Raw genomic sequence first — 22,410 nt, 5'->3', positions numbered from 1 at the left:
AGGTATGGCATCTCACCTCTGGCAGGGGACACCTAAGAGGGAAGGAATTGTATGAAGGGATTTTGTAGCTATCTGGAAAGAGAGCTCCCTCTGCTTTGAGACATCCAGTTTTCAAATGTACTTTCTGCTTGGAGGACCCCTTATATTTTTCCGTTGCTCCATCACTAGATAGAAAATTCCAGAAGAAAGGGGTACAGCCACACACATTTCTCTTCTGCCAGCTCCTTTCCCTCTGCAAATTGCAAGAGGGTTATTTTATAAAATTTAAATGTATGCAATTTAATTGCCTGTCATAATAAGCAAGTGTCACTGCTAAAACAGACTAATTCTGATCAAATATTTTGGTCAGCTTCCTGGCTTTCAAAAGGTCTTTGGAGCCAGGGTCCAAATTCCACCTTGCTGGTTGAGGGTGTGCTTAAACACACATGGGCTCCCTGTGAAAGGCATTCACATATTTACTGGAATGCATCCAAAGAGACAAAGATCCTGACACTGCCCATCAGTATTAAGACCCTCCCCCTCCACTGTCTTGAACTGAAAGTCTGTGAGGAAGGCAAGGTGATTTAAACCCACAGCTAAAGTTCAACAGTGAGATGTCCCTTAGAAGACAGACGTTGCTGTTCACATACCCATTAGAGAGAAAATGGTGATGCTGCTAGTGACGATTTCCAAAGATTAATTTCAAAAAGAGAAAAAAGGAAATCTGATATTGATGACTAGCAGATGGAGTAATACAAAACTAAGACAAGTGATCATGTCAAATGCATAGTTACATTTAATCTCAATAACTATAACTGCAATGTCCTTAAACACATACTTGGTTTCCTTCTAAAAGAATAGAAGATAAAGTTGATTTACAAAGCACTTTCACATAACATTTCTCATTTTTTCCTCACAATGCTTTGCTTTAGAAAGTTCCACCCCCATTTTACATAAGAGGAAACCAGATGAGCATTCTACCACCCAGCTAGTAACCAGGTTATTAAACAATATAGACAGTAATTAAGGGCATGGGATCCGGAGCCAGACAGAAATGTACTCAAATTCTGGCCCTTCCATTTACTGGTCATATGACTTAGACAAGTTAATAGTTAAAATCTGGACCCAAACTTACATTTTGCAACTCATAATCCTATGACACAATACCAAAGTGCTAAGGAAGACACAGGCAACACAAGGGGGAGGGAAAAACATGCCTACTTTTCTCTGTCAAATGAGACGTCCCACCATCATGGGCATATCTCCACTCTATGTGATTACTGTAGTGTCTAAAACTACTTACAAGGAACAAGTGACTCACTCTTACAAGCCCTTAGTGATATGTTGGTGGTGTTGGTATACTACTTATTTGTAATATCTATACATATGCTGCCTCCTTGATAAAGCAATAAAGTTTCCAATAAAACTTACCACTGTGGGCAGTGCAGGGGTGGGCTGAGCCAGTCTGAGGGGCCAGTCTGGGCCAGAACTAGGCAAAGCTGGGAAAGTCCAGGCAGAAGGCCTCAGGCTAGCACTCTGGGTCTACCCAGGAGGCAGGACTATTGTGACAGTAGTTCCAACCTAAGGAGAAAATGTTGCAGGTACAGCTGGGAAGCTGACACCACAGCTAATCTGTGAGATTGTTGCTGGGACCAAGAAGCCAAGTGTGTCGGTAAACTAGGGCCACAATAATGCCGTGTAATAAATGACCCCAAAATCGAGTGGCTAAAAGCAACACTCCTTTATCCTACGGCTCTAGAGGTCACCTGGGGCAGCTCTGCTTCACTCTGCAGGTCTACAGGTCTGAGTTCTTGCCATGGTCTCAGTCTCTCCCTCTCCCAGAGGGCTTGTGGGGGCACATTCCTCTCAAGGTGATGGCAAAGGCACAAGAGAAAAAGAAGAAACATGCCAAGTCTTGTAAGGCCTTGACTAAAAATTGGCACTATCACTTCAGCCCTATTTCATGGAGCAAAGCAAAAGGCCAAGCCCAATGTCACAAGGCAGAGAAGGACACTCTGCCCATGACAGGGCCGTGGTAATTATGCAGGAGACTCAAAGAACTAACCCGAGCCAGTAATCCAATTAACTCTGCCCACCTCCACGGCCACATCATTATATCCCTCCAGTACAAAAAACATCCCCACCTCCATCAAAGGGCACCCAGAAGTCTCACCCAATTGTGGCATCAGGAAACATTTAGGACTCCATGATTACATATGGTCCAGATGTGAAATGGACCTGGGAACTAAAAGCACAAGCTACTGGCCCACCCCCTCCCACACCCACACAATAAGTAACACTGTAACAGAGACAGGATAATCACAATAGGCACCCCTATTCAAAACAAGGAAACTTGATCTTCAGCAAATCTGAAGTCCCTCTAGGCAAATTAGAAGAGTTCTCCTGCCATGGGAGTAGGAAGTGTTTCTTTCTCTCTTTTTAAAAAAATTTAATATATTTATTTTTTAATTCTTTTTTTAAAAATTTTATTGGAGTACAGTTGATTTACAATGCTGTATTAGTTTCAGGTATACAACAAAGTGAACCAGTTATACATATATCCAATTTTTAGATTCTTTTCCCATATAGGCCATTATAGGAAGTGTTTCTTGATTGGATCTTGGTTCTGTTCCCATGGGAAAGGGAGGAGTGGATGGGGGAGGGGGTAAGGGTTGGGACCCACAGTCCATGCTCTCTACAGCTCCCGGCTCTGTCCCAAGATACCCTTGCCATCATGTTCCTCATTGCTTCTGAAGAGGACACTGAAAATTATACCTTTCATTGGTGGCTACGTTTTCCCAGCCTGCTTCCCACCTGAAGAAAATTGGACACACTCAAAAAGTGTTTCAGTCTCTTTAGTTCAGGCTGGTAGGACTTTGGTAATATCACTCTCTCTACAACTTAGTGGGCTTTCTATGGATTTGATTGCAGTTCATTCCATGTGTTAAAATCACAATGTTTTTCAAGACACATTTCTCTCCAGATTTGAATTACTAGCACACTTTGGGCACATCCAGTGGCTGTGGACCCATGCCTCTGTCCAGCTGAAAGAGCTACAAAAAGTCATTTTGTCATATTTTGCAGTGTTACAGCCACACCCCTGATTGGGTCTTTGCCCTGAAGCCATGTTTTCTTGCAAGTCACCTGAATTTGGTCTTTGTCTTTCCTGTTATATAATTCAACAACCATTCCCTGGACTTAATCTTTGTCCCCAGGCTGTATCTTAATTTAAGAATCTTTTCCTGCCTAGACTGGCTGAAGATAACAGTTTTATTTTCTAAGTAGCAACTTCTGGGCTGCTTGCAAACTGTTCTTTTCTTTTGTTTGGTTTCTGTTTTGAGCGCATCTCTTCCTTGTAGTAACTTACTGTATGCATTTAAAAGCAAACAACTCATTCTTTCAAAAATTTTCTGTCTGCCCTTTCCTTTGGTTATGTTGCTCACTTCTTTGAGTGATTTTACCATGCAACAAATCAGTGGATGGAAAAATCCTAATATTTAGATTTGTTCACAGAGAATGTTGCACTTGGACCTTAAGACCAAATTTATCTGTACTAACCAACTCTTCTAGAACTCTACTGAGAGGTATCAAGAACTGGTTCAGCCCTAAAGAAATATTAGAATTTTTAAATTGTACTATTTCTCCTGTTGGGACCCAACAGAGAGAAAAATGATAGAATAGGACTTGATCATTTCAAAAATTTTCAAAATCTTACCTTCATCCTTTGGAAGGGCCACAGCAAATTCTACTGGTCTGGAAGTATCTGGAACAAAATGCTACCATTTGTCAGCCCCAATATGGTGGAGTCATAGATTACCTGCTATTTGGTAAAGACAGGAGATGGCAGAATGATCTGGTTCTACTTAAAGCAGCAGTCCCCAACCTTTTTGGCACCAGGGACCGGTCTCGTGGAAGATAGTTTTTCCACGGACCCAGGGAGGGGGATGGTTTCAGGATGACTCAAGCACATTACATTTATTGTGCACTTTATTTCTCTTATTATTACATTATAATATATAATGAAATAATTATGCAACTCACCATAATGCTGACAGGAGGCGGAGCTCAGGCGGTAATGCAAGCTATGGGGAGCAGCTATAAGTACAGACAAGCTTCGCTAGATCGTCTGCTGCTCACCTCCTGCTGTGCGGCCCAGTTCCTAATGGGTACTGGTCCGTGGCCCGGAGGTTGGGGACCCCTGACCTAAAGCACTACACAGGTCACCTCAGATTCATGAATGCAAGGTTCTTCTAGAAAGAGCAAACAACCATTTTTTTTGTATATATATTTTTTATACAACAGGTTATTAGTTATCCATTTTATACATATTAGTGTATATATGTCAATCCCAATCTCCCAGTTCATCCCACCACCACCACCCCGCCCCCCCTGCCACTTCTCCCCCTGGTGTCCATACGAGCAAACCACCATTTTTTTCCACAAAGACTCTAGACTGATCTGCAAAGTTTATGACTTTGTAGCGCCTAGGTCTATAGTAGATGGGTTAACTAACTGTGGCCCATTGGCCTCCACTGCAGAGCCAGTAAGGTCAAGGCTATAGACATTACAGACTCTTGCAAGACTTTGTCCCACTGGAGGCAAAAAGAGACTAATCCATTCAATGTACACAGTTTGTCTCCAGTAAAGATAGAGCTAAGCCTCTTACCAATGGAAATCCCTGAATGAATTCGGCTTCTAGCATGGGGCAGATGGACCAGGTCTTCCTAGAATATAGGGTAACGGAGCTGGCTTCAGTGCTCAACTCTACAGCGTCTGCAGGTCTAACTGGGGACTCAGCTTCCAATGCGTGCTGACCCTCCCTAAGTTCATGGAGGCTGTAGACTGGGATGACTTGGCCCAAATCATTCCAAAAAGGATCAGGTAGCCTCCTCAAACTGGACAAAGAGGGGCTCTTACTCGAATCCAAATGCTTGGGCAGAAGGCCCTGACATATTGCCTTACACCTCACATATCAAACCTGGTGTAACTAGTGTACATAGAGTTTAACTTCCCTTGGAAGGCAGATGCAATTTCCTTACAATGTTTTCCTTGGGGCACAACTAGATGCTCTGGCTATAAACGTAGGGTACTGCTCACCTCTAGGCCTGCCCTAGAAGGCAGCTAATCATATCCTTGGTCCCAGACCCGCAGAAGTAGGTGTCACCTCTGGCTGTGCTGAAAGGAAGATGTTAGTCTATTAGGACCCAGAGGAGCGTGGCAGCGGCAGTCAGAAGAGAAAGGCTCTGAGCCAATGACATTCATAGTCATAACTTGCATCTTTTCCATGTGTTCCAATAGTTACACACACTTTATGTAGCTTATTATGTTTCCTTTCACAGTAACCTCCACTCTACAGATGGAAAGAAGCCTAGGCTCGAAGAAGTTCAATAACTTGTCTCGGGTCTCCCAGCTAGTAGATGGCAGCACCGGGATCTGAAGGCAGGCATTCTGTTTCCACATGGGATGTTATCTGCGGGGAGGGTCTTCAGCCACGTGTGATTCTCAGCCCTGAGGACAGAGATGTTAGTTGACTGCACCTTCATCCTCTTCCTGGGCACATGGCATCTGGAAATTTGAAAGCCTGTATCTTCACATGAACAGAGGCTCCCCCAGCCTCTTCTTGGAAGGAGACTGCAGTTTCCTCTGCCGAAGAGCCAACTCAAATGTTTGTTCGCAGCATCATTTTGAGCTGCCCAAGCTCACAAAGACTCCAGTGGACATTCCAGACTCTATCACTTAGACCACTGCAGAGTCGAATTCAGTCTGGAAATTTCAGCATCTTACGTACGGACTCTCACTTTGATAAGCACCGGCTGCTCCACCAAGAGGAATTAGCTATAAGTGATCTAACCGACCTACTAGTTGGGGTTTAGATTAAACACCTGAATTGTGGATAAAGTCTTGCAAATACAGTTGAAGTCATTTTTATAGTTGATTCTAAGGAGTAACACACAATGGGATCAATTACTTTTGAGATATTTCGTAGGCTGTGAATATAAAATCATACTGCTAAGGAAAAGTGAAAGAGTTTTTCTAAAATACTCTGGAGTAAATTCAGCTGGAAGAAAAAGGAAGCCTTAGCCTTCACTGTTTTAAACCACTTAGAATTGAAATACGATGTGTGGAGAGACTGTTCCTAGTCACTCTGGTTCGTAGTGTGGTGCTGAAACATAGATTTTGTTAAAGCATTAACAGCCTAGACTCTCAGCTGAACTTACACAGTTTGGCCCAAAGTTGACATGTGTCCTACGTTTCTAATATGCATGTGTTCCTACCTCAGTGAACAGCACTGTGAACACCAGAAACCTGGTCCCATGCCTATATCCAATCTCCAAGTCCTGATCATCCACTCATGTTAATCGAGCCTGACTCTACCTGCCTCTCTCCATCAAGGTACCACCATAATACAGGCCCCCATGCTCTCACAACCAAATTACCAAGTAGCCTGCCCGCTGACGCTCTTGACTCCACGGTCTCTCCTGCTCACTCACCCACACTGCACTGCTGAGTTTCCTCAAATGTTTGAACCTCTTCCCCAGGTTGCTTAGCCTGGGTACACAGCCTCCTCATCTGCTGTGGCTCAACTTCCCCCCATCACACTCCACTCCAGCTACTTCAACCAACACCAGGGCCCAGATGCTCTCTTTTCTTCTCTGCTTAAGCTTTGGTTTTTGTTTTTATGTGCGTGGAATGCCCTTTCCCCTACCCCTGCCCCCAGGGAGAGGGAGGTATAGAGAGGGAGCCAGAGCTAGAACTGGAGATGGATGTGCAGACACACAAGTTGATGAGCACAGAACATGAGTGAGAAGGACACCCACCGAAACCATTCATGGGGACCTCTAAGGAATGGGGCTCCAGGGGGGATGTTAAGGAAGTGGTACTGCAGGATGTACCTTTTACTTTTGTATATTGTTTAGATTTTTCTAGAGTGAATACGTTTAACTTACCTCTATATATTTTAAATTACATTTTCCCATCCTCACCTCCAGAGATACTGATTCAGTGGGGAAGGGTCCAGGATTCTAATCTTCCAAAGACCCTTCATAGACTCTGTTACTCAGTTAGGGAACTGTAGCTGAAAAGATTGTTTCCAGTATAATAAGGCAATTGACATTTTTGTTTTTTAAGAAAAGCTCCAACTCTATTACACAACCATTTTTTATTATTTCCTTTTATTTTACAGTAGCTTCTTTCTACTACAAATTCACGTTCTCTAAGTATATTAGATTTGAAATATCTGTAAGAATTATAATAGCATTGGCAGTCATTTTAACAGTTAGCCACATTTGAACAAAGGGCCTAAATAATCATTGTAAAGCATGTATTTGTGAAGTAGGTTTCATAAGCCATTTTAAAATTAAGGCAAACAAGAAAAAAACCCTACAAATACAAATATCAGGGTTTCTCAGATTCTAAATTTATAACACTAACTTAATTACCATTTGATTGACTCTCAAAACAATGGATATTTTCAAAACACGAAGTAGAAAGTTATTAGAAATAACAACTTCAGTATAATGTATACCTATTTCACTAAACATTTTTAAGTTTTGACTTTGGGAAAATGTAAAGATGTAAATGTTTTTATAATTAACTTTTGAAAATATCTGTAATGCCCTAAAATGCAGACATCAACGCATCTATTTCTTTAAACTTGTTAGTTATATTTTCAATACATTCTCCAGCTTTTAATCTTAGCCCATCAATTACAAGATAGTCCTCGTCACAGTGGTTCTCAAGCGAGCTGCCAACAGGAGCTTCAGGGCCACATTTCGATAACTGTAAAAATAATCATACAAGTCATCAAATTTACTTGAAGACCAGGCTTAATTATTTGAACAAAACATAAAGTTGTCAGTAACTCCTTAAGAAGGTGTTCCATTTGCTGGTGGTCAAATAATGATCCCCACATAAAGTATAACGTACAGTAAGTGTGTGAGTGTAAAAATAATATAGTATTTGGTCCTGTCTCTACTCTCCAACATCACACATTTTTAGTTAGTTTTAATTTTATGCTTTGGCAAAATGTGGTCATTAAAATTAAACTTCTGAGAGTTTTCTATATTTGTTTATTTTAAAAATGATTACTATGGGGAATACAAGTTAAAACTGTTTTAGTCACACTTTTCTGTTCTCATTTTCTCATAAGCATCTGCATTCCTTATGAACAGTGAGAGTGTGTGCTAGCTTAGTGGGAAAGAACACAGGTAAAAACAATGCAAACACACACACACACACACACACACACACACGAGATTTACAACTTCAAGGGTCATTAAAGGCAGAGGTAACTTCCCACACAATGAAAGAAAAAAAATACATGCAGTTTATGGGACTTCCCTGGTGGTGCAGTGGTTAAGAATCCGTCTGCCAATGCAGGGGACACAGGTTCGAGCCCTGCTCTGGGAAGATCCCACATGCCGCAGGGCAACTAAGCCCATGCGCCACAACTACTCAGCCTGCACTCTAGAGCCCATGAGCCACAACTACTGAGCCCATGTGCCGCAACTACTGAAGCCTGTACACCTAGGGCCTGTGCTCCGCAACAAGAGAAGCCACTGCAATGAGAAGCCTCTGCACTGCAACGAAGAGCTCGCTGCAACCAGAGAAAGCCCACGTGCAGCAACAAAGCCCTGACACAGCCAAAAATAAATAAATAAATAAATTAAAAAAGAATACATGCAGTTTAGACAAGTGCTTCCATGTATCAAAAATGTACCTTTCATTACAATAATTATTAAAATAATTATTATTCAGTAAACTCTGTCTTATCTGTATATGGACTATCTAATTTGTGAATTATTCAGGTGGATTCTTATAATAATCTGAAATTAATTCCTTCCCAGTTTTTTCCACGTCAGGTCATGTCAACTAGTGTTAATATTAGCTAAGAACATAATTAATTAGAAAGGTGACTCTACTGAGGAAAATAATCTCAACGACAAATAGAAATGGATTTTGATTATCCATGTGTGTATGCTTTTTGTTCATGTTGCTACTCTCAATTCATTGGTATAAATGCTTGAGAGTAATCCACCTGAAACCTCATACATGAAATGAATGATGAAAACATCATCAAATTTACAACTTTGAAAATAGCTCAAACACTATCTGCCCAAAGAATAAACATGCTCAGAACTTTAAAATTATCAGATGGCTCCTTTTGATGTGTTAGTTTGTAAAGGCCATTTTCTCCTAAAAACAAAACACATCTTCAGTGTTAAGTGGTATTACCTTTGGAAGATATATTAATTTTTCCTACTAACAAAAAAAAGAAATCCCTTAGGTGATCATTTTTTTATTTTTAAGCTGTAAATTGCTCCAGCTTTGACAGTTGGTCTCATTGCTATTCTCCTTATTTAAAAGTGAACAAGGCCCTAAGTACCCTGAACCTGCCATGAATTCCAGACTTGTAAAGCTCAGTGTGGAGAGAAGCTTATGAACCAGTCAGCAGGTGGCACTCACCTGCCTACTACCAGCAAGTTAAAATGGTTAAATTTTATAATTTCTAAATGACTTTGAAAGCATAAAATATTACAAGAATCTAAAACAAAGAGCAAGCTCCTGGCTGGTGATGTATAAAAACTATGTATTTTACCTTAAGAAATAAAAATCAGAAGTAATTTTCTGTTCTATGAAATTACTAGTTATAATGGCAAAATAGAAGCCAATTCTGTGGCTGTAAAAGCTCCAGGACATTTCTATAAAAATCAACCTGGCTGTATTTTTTTTTTTTTTTGCGGTGCGCGGGGCTCTTACTGTTGTGGCCTCTCCCGTTGCGGAGCACAGGCTCAAGACGCGCAGGCTCAGCGACCATGGCTCACGGGCCCAGCCGCTCCGCGGCATGTGGGATCTTCCCAGACCGGGTCACGAACCCGTGTCCCCTGCATCGGCAGGCAGACTCTCAACCACTGTGCCACCAGGGAAGCCCCTGGCTGTATTTTTGAAAAGACAAACTGATAAGACTGAAAAAAAAGAAAAACCACTGCAAAAATCCATATGGTGCTCAAACAGAACACACATTTGCTAGAAAAGAATAATTTGTATATTAACTACATGTATACAACATATATATCACCAATCTATAGCTCTTGTTCTACAAAGGGTAGGATCTATATAGAGACAACAAGTTTTTTGTTTTTTTTTTTTTAAAAAAGGAACTCTAATTGGAAAAATGGCATTCACAACCCATGGAAATTCAAGTACAAGTTGGTATCGCTGACCAAGAAAACATTTATGTTTTTCAGCTCAGCAAGTGTTTTTATCATTAATTTTATTTTCCTTGACATTTTGATCTCAACTGTAAATTCTGTATATTTCTTGATTTCTAACTCAGTCAAGAAGGTATTTAAGAATCATCTTTATTCTTCTTGAAGTTCTGAATGAAATCAGCCAAAGTGGGTAAACAACCTTGTCCACTTACAAATCCACCTTTTCTGCATCTCAGAATAGACAGACTTGGGGATGGGTAGTTCCGCAAAGTGAGAATATGGGAAAAGAGACAAAGTGACAAATTCTTAGCTCATACTCTCTCCAGCGGCTGCCACTGACAATTCTCATCTGTAATAACAGCCAACCTTAGGTGTCAATTACTCTGCAAAGCACTTTTCCTGGTTTGCCTTGTTTCACCCTTGGCTAGGCAACCTTGCCAAGTCCCCCAAATCCTCACTGGCAGGACCAGGATGGGCACGTAGGCACTGTATCCTGAGCCTGTCTCCTATCCACTGCCCTCCTGACTCCAGGCACACTATATACCCAAATGAGGGAATGAGAGAAGGAATGAAACCTTAAGGTTCCAGGGCTCCCCCCTGCTGTTTTTCTTCCTAACTACATAGGGAACAGCTGTACCACCTTGTGGAAGCGTCTGCCCCATGACTTATTTTTCTCACACCTGCCACACTGCTGCTCTGTGTTAATGAGCTGGGCTTGTACCTCATTTTATTTGCACAGACATGGAGCTGATGTGCTGAGCAGTGTGTCAACCAACTCAAAATTTCTGTTTTCATATATAAATATTGAATACAGTAAGCACACATGGCCTTTCTCAGCCCAATATAGCTGACCAAAAGAAAAAGACAATTTAGTTAAGAATGGTGAAATAGAGTCCAGTGAAAAACCCCACCTCCAGGATGTTACTAATGAGGTTTGTCCCCATGGAGGTCAACCCTGTGCATGAACCAGGTAGAGCAGGTTTCCTGAGCGGCTCTTGTCCTGGCCCTTCTCCTGACTGTAAAGATGGGCATCCCCTCGATGACGGTGAGCCCCTCCATCTCTCTTCATTCCAGCCTTAAATATCTAAAATAAAAGAGCTCCTTGGCTCAAATATACTTTTTTCAAAGACTGATAGATGCATCTTGATTTCTCAACAGGCTACTAGTTTATTATTCACCTCATGATAATCAAGGGCTCAAGTTTCAGAAGTGAAAAGCATTTCCCATATAGTGAAAATGAAGATCCAGGAACAATTTCTGCTGTTTAAGGAGTCTGGAGTTGCTGTTTAGGCCTGATGGTCACTATGGACCCTACCTTTTCTCCTGTATCTGTCTCCTCTCTGCGCTCCCCTTCGGACTCATCAGGAGCGGCTGTGGGCTCCCGCGCTTGCTCTAGCATTTGCTCCAGCTCTTTTAGTAAAAGTTCTGTCTCAGAGACAACTAAAGAAACAACGTTAATATAGTCAAAAATGTTATATCTTAATTAATTCAATCTAATTCATACTATTAACCACCCCCAAAGAGGACATTTTCTAAAGTTATGAGATTAAAAAATAAATACTTTGTATAATTTTCAGATAGGCCTCTGCTTGATGTGAAATTACTATGGATTTCCAGGTGAATCTTTTATATTGAATAATTATTCCTTGAAAAATGTAGGTTACATTCTTGCTATGTGTAGACTATAAAGTATCCCTGAAACATCAAAAGCTCACTAGAAGTTTGCATTTTTAAAATAAGGAGCCAAGGGCACCAAACTAAATTGTTATTTATAGACCGAGGGTCAGCAACTTTTTTTCTGTGAAGGACCAGAGAGTAAATATTTCAGCCTTTGTGGGCCAGATGGTCTCTGTCACAGCTACTCAATACTGCTGTTGGATGCAAACCATACACATACACTTAAACCAAATGAGAGTGGCTGTGTCCCAATAAAACTTTATTTACAATAACAGGCAGCAACTCGTGGACCGTGGGCCACAACTTGTCAATTCCTGCAATAAACTATTAAAGCTACTGTTTAAAAGGGGAAGCCATGTAATTAAGTGGCAAGGCTAAGTCCAGACTAGTCTATTCCTAATCAAAATATCAATGCATCTTAACTGCCTAATCTGATTAAAAAAAAAACCCACACACTTATAAAAATTGTGGTTTTTTGGTGCTACTGTGACAGAAATATGTAAGTATGTAAAAAATCTGGTAATTGATTGAACTTGCTGAGATAAAATAATATCCCCATCAAAGAAATAAACACCTATTATAACTCTACAGACTCAATCACTGATTAACAATATCAACTGAATTCCCGATTTAAATAAAACAAACATTTTCATTTGATACCAAGTCTTGTTGAAGTAAAGATAAGGGGAAGGAGACCCGGATGGCCTGCTTCTGCAAAACAGACTGATGGGGCCCCTGAGAAGTCTTCCAAGGGCAGCATGATTGAAAGAGAAAGGCCACGAACACACACCCCATCACCTTCCACTCTGGTTATACAAATCTGACACACCACCCCTATTATGGACTGCTCATTGGCAAGTAACCAAAAATCACACGAGGTAGAGCAGCTGAAAGTTCATGGAACCCAAGCAGGACACACCCTTCAGCGCTAAAATATTATCAATGAATATATCAAGGTGTTCCCAGCAATCATATTAATTTAATTGTGCATGATATACACATCCATTTGTGTGTGTGTGTGTTTACACACACAGGTATCCTTGTAAACTAAGCATGCTATAAGGTAAAAACAGAGATTATTAACGTGAGACGTTCCAGCTCAAAAGAATTCATATTTTATTACCATCTTCTTTTATTTAATCAACAAATGTTTATTGTGTGCCTACTAAGGGTCAGGGGCCCCAGAGAAGAGCCACAGACCAACGAGCCTTCCTGGTCATCATCTCCATCTAGCCAGTCTTAGGTTTTCTTTGTGGAAAACTCTCACAAACAGTTTGAAAGAAGCTTTCTGATAAGCCATTCCATACCTCAGAACCAGTTCCTATGTTTAAAGACAAACAAACAAAAACCGTAACTGACATGTTAGTTGTAAGCACACAGATCTGTGTTAACTGCCAAAGCCTAAGAACACAGAGGATAAGCTATTACATTCTAGAACAATGATATTCAAAATCTAGGGGCACAAGGATCACCTGGAGACTTTATTAAAAAATATGAATGCAACACCATATCTACTGAATCAGAATTTTCTGTAGGAAAGTACATTTTCACTGAATCAGTTTTGTTAATGAGATTAACCTCTCTTTATGACAGATTTCTTACTTAGTAACCTGTCACTTAATAACAACTGTGTGGCTATCTTCACACCAATTCCCCAGTCCCACTCACAGATGTTGGGTTTTCCTACTTTACATTCTGAGTCTATGGAAATTGATAACTGACATTCAGTGCACTGCTGAGAAGGTGTATTTTGAGCTCTGCTGTAAAGGAAAAATGGCACACAAACTTCTTTTTATTTCTAAGGCTAGACTAAAATACAATCAATTTATGATAATGAATGTCATTGCCAAGCGCCATTGCAGGCTCTCTGTTTTCAAGTGATCTGGAAAAGTATGTACACTGCCTTTCGATCAAAGGGAAGACAAAGTAATGGATGACTTCATGAATCAACCAGGGTTCATAACACCAACTTGACTGATGTCAAATTCTGCTTCCAGAGCAACAGGAGGCTTGCTTTTCTAAATGGGTATTCCTATACTGTAAACGCAGAGAGTGCAAAAATAATTCTCAGAAATTGCAGTTACTGTAATCTACAAACTAGGTTATCAAAATTGGTCAATGATCTCCTCCAAAGATAGAGAGAGAATGCACGCCTGTGCTAACTGCATGACCAATCAACTTCTATCAATCCTCATTATCCTGTAGTTTTCCTAACTTGCTTCAATTTGTTGAGTGATAGCTGCTCTATCATGCAGAGAAAGTGGAAAAAAAAAAAAAGAAAAGGAAAGAAAAAGGTATCTCTCATACTGAAGTCCATATCTGGCTTTTAAAAATGACTTTTTATAAAATAAATCAGTGTTTTTTTCCATTCCTGATAAGAAATAACTTACTGTTTATCTCAATAAATCAGTCACTATTTTTTAAAATAAATTTATTTATATTTTATTTATTTTTCACTGTGTTGGGTCTTCGTTGCCACACATGGGCTTTCTCTAGTTGCGGAGAGCGGGGGCTACTCTTTGTTGTGGTGTGCATGCTTCTTTTTTTTTAAACATCTCTATTGGAGTATAATTGCTTTACAATGGTGTGTTAGTTTCTGCTTTATAACAAAGTGAATCAGCTATACATATATATATATATCCCCATATCTCCCTCTTGAGTCTCCCTCCCACCCTCCCTATCCCACAGTGTGCATGCTTCTCATTGTCGTGGCTTCTCTTGTTGCGGAGCACAGGCTCTAGGGCCACGGGCTTCAGTAGTTGTGGCACATGGGCTCAGCAGTTGTGGCTTGCGGCCTCTAGAGCACAGGTTCAGTAGTTGTGGTGCACAGGGTTACTTGCTCCGCAGCATGTGGGATCTTCCCAGACCAGGGATCGAACCGGTGTCCCCTGCGTTGGCAGGCGGATTCTTAACCACTGCACCACCAGGGAAGTCCAATCAGTCACTATTTTAAAAGCCTTCAAATGTATATTTATGAAGTTTTCTTTACTCTCTATTTCTCTATTAAATGTCTAAAGAAGCTATTTCCTCCCTTATATAACGAGGCCACTGGCTGGGTTATTTCAAACCTGGCACTGAAAAATAGCATCTTAAATAAACTTTCAGGGCCATTTCAATGTTGAAATTTTGAAGTCATTCTTACAGAAAAGGAGGGTGAAAAGGAGGAAAAAGCACTTGGTTTTGTTTTATTTTCAAGTAACCACAAACCCTCCTCTGCGTGTTCATGATTTAAACGTAGAGATGAGTGAAATACAGGCTGAAGTGGAATGAAGAAGAGGACACCTTTCTGGGACACAAACAGAAACAGGAGGCACAAGGGCCGAGAGGTTAAAGGTGACTCCAAACCAAGAGCAGGTGGGCAAAGTTTGCCTTGAATAGCGAGACAGCACCCTTCTCCCCGTTAGCCTTTTACACCCCAGACCCAGGCCTCAAGCTTTCATCTCCTACTCGGGCTCAGCCACCATCCAGACCTTTCCTATATTAGCCATTCTCTGCCATGCTCACCTATCTCAGACAGCTAATGAACACATCCTTTGCTAACTTATTAATTAATGTTAGTAGATTATTAGTTAATCCAGGGTACTATGTCAATCTTTTATCTATAAAAAGTTTAATACACTGTCTACTTCCCAAAAAGAAATGAGGTATTTACCAACAGAAAACACTGATACAATAAAACAAATGACAAAAACTGAAAGACTGAAAATAAAAGAAGTCAAAATCAATTCATTAAGGAAGATACGAAAGGCATTACATTTAAAAAATGCTTAGACCAACTACCAGTGCTGTAAAGAAAAAACATAAATTTAGCTTTAAGCTTCTGGTACTCAAAGCAACCAAGGAAATTGTTGCAAACTTTGATTAATTTTAAGACACTATGTGACCTTAGAAAAGTCACGTAACCTATTAAGTACCTCAGTTTCTCCACTGACAGAATGGGCGTTAAAATAATATCTACCTTATCTATCTCATATAGATCTTGTGAGGGTTAAATGAATTGATATATATGAAATGTTTAGAAAAGTGAGGACACATACTAACTGCTACAGGTGTTATCATTATTGTATTATTATTTCATCATCGATGGATTATTTTTTTTTTGGTCCCTAAACACTGAAAAAAAAATATAATACAAGATATTTCGGGTGGCAATTCTCCAAAAAAATACAGACATGCTCCACAAATAGCTATTTCTTAGATTAAATCTCTTTTTATAACCACTTTTTAAAATTGAAGTATAGTTAATTTACAATGTTGTGTTAGTTTCAGGTGTACAGCAAAATGATATATATATATGTGTATATATATTCTTTCCCAGATTCTTTTCCATTATAGGTTATTACAAGATATTAAATATAGTTTCCTATGCTATACAGTAGGCCCTTGTTGGTTACCTATTTTACATATATAGTAGTGTGTATATGTTAATCCCAAATTCCTAATTTATCTCTCCCTCCCGGCATTAGATTAAATCTTTATACAGCCATGAATATACAGTTTAATTTATTTAATGATTCCTCAATTTTTTCTATTATTTTCCAGAAATAGTCCTCTCTTTGTCGGATAAGAGGGCTTCTACTGCATCTCTTTATTACAGATGAAGAAACTGATACTTGGAAAGGTAAAGTAGATCAACTTAATTGACTCTCCCTGGGATCTCTAACTAAGGGAAAGAGAGAAGCAACTGTAGAGCATAAAACCCATAATGGAATATCACAGCTGGGGCAGTAGACTAACAGGAGACACATTAGCACCTGGGAGCATAAGGAAAGAGGGTCCAAAAGTGGGGTGGAGACTCAAGAATCTGACGGTATAATTTTCCTCTGTTGCTCGATCTAGGACTGATCCTACCTTAAGCTAAGAAGAAATGAGAGATCTCAGAGGCCTGCATCAAGGGATCCACAGAAATATGGGTAGTGGGTAAAAAATTTGAGGAGGGTACAAACTACTGAAAAAGAACTACTCTTTCAGGAAGTAGTCAGCTCTTACAAAGAACACAGAAGACTAGATGTTTCTGTTCTTTAGTTCAAATGGGATTGAGGAGTGGAACATTGATCAGGTAAACTATTTTAACAATTAACTACTGAGACTTTCAGAGCCATACAGAACATGAGACTACTGACAGGGCTTCCCTTTAGTGGAAGACTACTGAGATGTGTTCACTCATTTACATGGAAGAGTCATTTCCAGTCAGTGGATTCCTGGCAGGCATGAATTTCTTCTGTAGGATCCTGTGCTAGTTGGAGAGGAGAAGGATCCAGCTGTACTATCAGGGTCACCTGGTGGTAACTCAGCCTAGGTCTAAAATGACTTTTGATATTTCTACAGGAATATCTGAACTGATCATGTGAGGCAAAGGAACAAAATAACCAAAAAAGAAAAAAAGCACCTTAAATAGCGGGAAAGCAGTAGCAGAATAAGTTTAAGAAGAGATAGAAACAACAGAATTTTGTAGTGGTTTAGGAGAGGAGCCAAAGAAATTTCTTTTTAAAAAATAACTACCTCGGGGTTCCCTGGTGGTGCAGTGGTTGAGAGTCCGCCTGCCGATGTGGGGTACGTGCCCCGGTCCGGGAAGATCCCACATGCCGCGGAGCAGCTAGGCCCGTGAGCCATGGCCACTGAGCCTGCGCGTCCGGAGCCTGTGTTCCGCAACAGGAGAGGCCACAATAGTGAGAGCCCCGCGTACCGCGCAAAAAAAAAAAAAAACCTACCTCGTCCTTCCTCTGCCTGCTTTCCTCTCTTTTACTGAGACTGAAAACAAATGGCGTATTTAGCCAATGGAAATGAGAGCCCCGTAGGGTCTTGGAGTGGCTTCAAGGAGAGGGAGTGTGGCACAATGACTTCTCTGGGTTTAACTGGCTTTGAAACCTCTTTGTATGGCTGCCAAAGTTCCACCTAGCAAACAAGCATGTGCCTGCTTTTCAAGACCAACGAAAATGTAGGAAAAGTAAAGTGCTTTTGAAAGTGAAGACCTTCTCCCTGCAGGCGACATTCTCCCTACTGTGGTCTAACTCCAATGGCAATTAATTCAGCTGGAAGCCCTAGGCTGCTGCTTTTCCTCCTTCTCCCCCTTTGGCACCCCTAGGACCCCAATAAATGTGGAATAGATAAGTCTGGATTGAAGCGTATTGATGCTGGTATTTCCTTCCACAACTGCTGATGCTTTATTTTAAAAAATTAAATATATGACAAAGTCAGAGAAAATTTAATTCGAGGGAATAGAAACCTGAAGACAACTGAAAATCCCTAGTATGTAAATCAATACCAAAAACCCACTAATGTTTCTCATATATGTATACATGTACATTTTTTTTTCTTCAAAGGAATACAATTATATGTGGTGAAATTAAATACAGGTAAAAGAACTAAAAGCAGGACAGGCCTTCACATACCCATGTTTTCCTTTGATAAGGCATCATCTGAACAAACATTTTCAAAAGATGATTTTAAAATAGCTTTCCTAGAAAAAGAATTTGACAGATTTATTTTCAAAAGATCAGGCATGTATATTTAAATAACTGTTCATGCATATTCATTGGTAACTGTAAATTATGAGTATATATTTCCTAACTTGGGGTACTTTTTCTTTGTTGTTGTACACAGTAAGTAAGGCAGTGAAAAACAAAATAATACTGATCTGAGCTCTCACTAGGTGAAAACCACTAGTAATCTACCCAGCACCTTACACAGCCTTTTTCGTGTAATCCTCCCTCCAAAAACCTACCAATTGTTACTCAGAGGAACTAAGAAATTTGACAACATAGGAAAATGGTTGAACGTGATAGTACTAAATTCTGTCAGACTGCAAAATCCATGCTTTTCCCACTACACCATGTTGCTGATTTAGAGTCAGAAAACATCTGTTCAAACGCATTTTCTCTAACCAGATCCTGAGAAAGTCACTTAAATTCTTTAAGGCACAAATTCTTCATCTTTTAGGTGGAGATAATTATGATATACCCCTATCTATTTGATGAGGTTACTGTGAAGTGTCAAGATTAGGAAGTGAAAGTCCTTTTTAAAAATTTAATTATTCATCTTCTAAAAAAGGACAAAGAAGAGAAGGACTGTCATATTAGGCCAGTCTTTGTCTTTGAGTAGGACTCCTTTTCACATAACACTGATTACTATTCATTAAAAAAATAAATAACCTGTATGGCTGGTTCAGTGATAAACACTAAAACTTGTCATCAGTGACTTATTATAAAGGCTTATTTCTGGTTTGCATTACCTATTTTTAAACTAAAAACCTGCTTCTTATCTGGTTGCTCACATGATATTAATCTTTGAAACGTATAGTTCAACACATTTGTACTAACATAAAACTTTCTCCATAATTCTAAGCCTACTACTTATCATTTTATTAATTCTTTTAGAAAATTTAAAACGTATTTCCCTAGAGAAACAAAATTAAGAACCAGGGGGAAATGTCATATAAAAATTAAACCCAATATATATATATTTCAATTTTATCATAATAGTTTTTAATTTAAAAAAGCATACCTTTTCCTAAATTTAGGCTTTTTCTTTTGAGTATTATTTTTGGAAACTTGCATCTGTAAAGTAACAACACAAAAAGATCAGTTAGTTCATATGGGATACGATGAGTTCAGCATAATAATGGATCCTATATGGTCTGAGTAAGTTAGCCCAGAAGAAAAACTCTGGTCCCCAGCCCTAAATAACATATGTAATTCTAAGTCAGCCACTTCATCATCACTGCAATTCCACTGACCTGCTCAACTTCTAGGAATGGTCGACTCATCCAGTACAAATGCCTACCCCCTATATCCACTCTCCCTTCCTCACCTTCCACAAATACACAAAAATACTAAGTAAAACTACTTTTATATTTTCATTCATATATGATCTTTAAAGAAAGAAAAAGAAATATTCAGATGTCAGAAACATGTGGAATGCAAAGCTATACAGGTGGGAACTGACATGGTGAAGACCCACAGAGAATTTATACCAGAAAAGGGCCAAAAGGGCTTGGGACTGGGGTTTTAATGTCTAAGCAAGGACAAGATGAAGGATGTGGAGGAACTGGAACACTCGTACATTGCTGGTGGGAATGTGAAATGGTGGAGCCATTTTGGAATACTGTTTGACAGTTCCTCAATATGTTAAATGTAGAGTTACCCCATGATGCAGCAATTCCACTTCTAGGTATATGTCCAAGAGAAATGAAAACATACGTCCATGTAAAAAATTATATTTGGTCATAATTATGAAACTATGAATGTGCATAACAGCATTATTCATAATAGCCAAAAAAGTAGAAACAACCCAAATATCCATCAATGGATAGATATGTGATATATCCATGTAATGAAATATTACTCAGCCTTTAAAAATAGTGAAGTACTGACACATACTACAACGTGGATGAATCTTGAAATCATTACGGTAAGTGAAAAGTTGAAAAAAAGTCAGACACAAAACGCCACGTTGTATGATTTCATTTATCTGAAATGTCCAGAAAAGGCAAATCCATAGAGACAGAAGTAGATTAGTGATTGCCAGGGACTGAGGGGATGTAGAAATGGGCAGCGATTCCTAATGAATATCAGGTTCTCTTTTGGTGGTATGAAAAAGTGTTCTGAAATTAGATAGTGGTATTGGTTGACAACTGTGAATATACTAAGAAACACTGGATTTTACAATTTAAAGGACTGACTAAGTTATATCTCAATGAAGGTAAAAAATTTTTTTAATGCAGTGACATGGAAAAATTGAAAGTAAGGAGATACAATATATCAATGATTATTAACAAAGGGAATACTGCTACAGTATTACTGGTAGAAAAAAGCAGATATTAAGGCAAAAAGCATAATCAGAGATAAAAAGGTTATTACTTAATGCTAAAAGAAACAATCTACCCCCAAAATATAATAGTCCTGAACCTGTATATACCAAAATCTTAGCCTTAAAATATACAGAGAAACAGAATTACAAGTAGAAACTGATGAATTTACAGTTAAAAGGGGATATTTTAATTTACTTCTCATAAAAAATTATATCCTAATAATCACTCAGGGGAAGTTTGTATGAAACATTCAGGGAATTCATATTATTATGATGCTAAAGAGTAAGTGATCTTCTTTTTGTGATCTTCAACCTCAAGGTAATATTCAAATAGTTTTTCCAGGACTGTTATATACCTATATGGTAAAAAATACGTATAGAAATACTGTTGTCTAAATCATTGAACTATATCTCCAAAGACAATGTAATGCTATTATTTCTATCTTGTTATTAAGGATCAGCTTATGTTACATGCATATTTGAGTATGAATTGAAAGGCTGGTCACAAGTGGAAATGAAATTCAGGTAACAAAGTGAAAACTGCTTTATAGGTACTAATAGAAAGAAATACTGCTAGACGACTACCATAAATTACAGTGAGTTGTGCTGGTCATAATAAATTCCTTTTCTCCTTTGTTAAATACTGCATAGCAGCCAAAATGGACTAGTCAGTATTTGCCAAACGCCCTGTGCTTTCCTGCTCCAGGCTTTGACAACGTATGATGGATGGAGAAGGGCACTGCATCTGGAAGGAGAGGGTCTGGATCTGGATGCTGACTCTGGCACCTACAAGTGGGATCACCTTTGGTAAGTCACTGACTACTGTAACATCCAGCAAGAGCCTGGCGTAAGGTAGACACGTAATAAATATTTTCTGACTAAATGACCATTCTGCATTTCAGGGTCTTCTTTAGTTAAATAATGCTAAAAAAATAACTACCTCAAGGCATTTGAGGGAAGATTAATTACACAACATGCCAGGAAGTATCCAACAGTGTTTGGCAATTAGTTGATGTTCAGTCACTGTTTCATTGTTATACTAGTCCACCAGGTCAGTGTCAGAACTCTACCCTTTTTTCTTAGACCATACGACAGAGGGAACTTGGCACTTTGATATGGCTGGACTTTGGTAGTGTATTAGTTTCCCAAATCTGCCATAACAAATTACCACAGATTTGGTAAAGCATCAGAAAATTATTGTCTTACAGTTCTGAAGGATAGATGTCTGTCTCATAAGAACACTTATCGTTGGATTGAGGGCCCATATTATCCAGGATGAGCTCATCTCAAAATCCTCATCCAAAGGATTTGCAAAGATCCTTATTTCAAATAAGGTCACATTCTGAGGTTCCTGGTGGACGTATCTTTCGGAGGCTACTATCCAACCCAGTACAAGTAGACACTGAAGATTACTTTATCTAATCTATCTCTTCCCCTTCTCTTCCTGTGTTGCACAGCTGATTCTCCTATGTTGTCCAGTCCAATGCTATTCAGAACAAGAGCCACAACATGACAGAATCAGCAACATCTGAGAGCTTGTTAGAAATGCAAATACTCATGCCCATCCCATGCATACCAAATCAGAAACTCTGTGGGTGGGGCCTGGAATCTGTACTTAAATAAGCTCTTCAGGTGACTACAGTTTTCCAGGCACTGATCTAGCCCACACCCATCCACACAAATATATTGCTATACAAGTGTCACTGATTTTAAAGAAAACAAAGCAAGTATTAAT

The 22,410-nt window shown here is 39.3% G+C and overlaps 1 protein-coding gene across 1 annotated transcript in view; it reads right to left on the bottom strand.

The window, feature by feature from the left end:
* Positions 1-7,119: 7,119 nt before the first annotated feature.
* ZCWPW2 (zinc finger CW-type and PWWP domain containing 2) overlaps positions 7,120-22,410 on the bottom strand; it is a 139,315-nt gene continuing 124,024 nt past the window's right edge. The window contains exons 6-9 of the mRNA XM_027088327.1: positions 19,371-19,423; positions 18,260-18,327; positions 11,506-11,630; positions 7,120-7,758 (exon numbers count right to left, since the gene is read on the bottom strand). Of these exons, the coding sequence (XP_026944128.1) occupies positions 7,597-7,758; positions 11,506-11,630; positions 18,260-18,327; positions 19,371-19,423 (408 nt within the window). The 3' untranslated portion in view covers positions 7,120-7,596. The remainder of the gene's footprint in view (positions 7,759-11,505; positions 11,631-18,259; positions 18,328-19,370; positions 19,424-22,410) is intronic.

This window comes from Aethalodelphis obliquidens, unplaced genomic scaffold (genome assembly GCF_003676395.1).
Source record: "Aethalodelphis obliquidens isolate GAN/ISIS:26980383/991018 unplaced genomic scaffold, ASM367639v1 scaffold62, whole genome shotgun sequence".
Classification (NCBI taxonomy): domain Eukaryota; kingdom Metazoa; phylum Chordata; class Mammalia; order Artiodactyla; family Delphinidae; genus Aethalodelphis; species Aethalodelphis obliquidens.
This window is presented reverse-complemented; position numbering and strand designations above follow the sequence as displayed.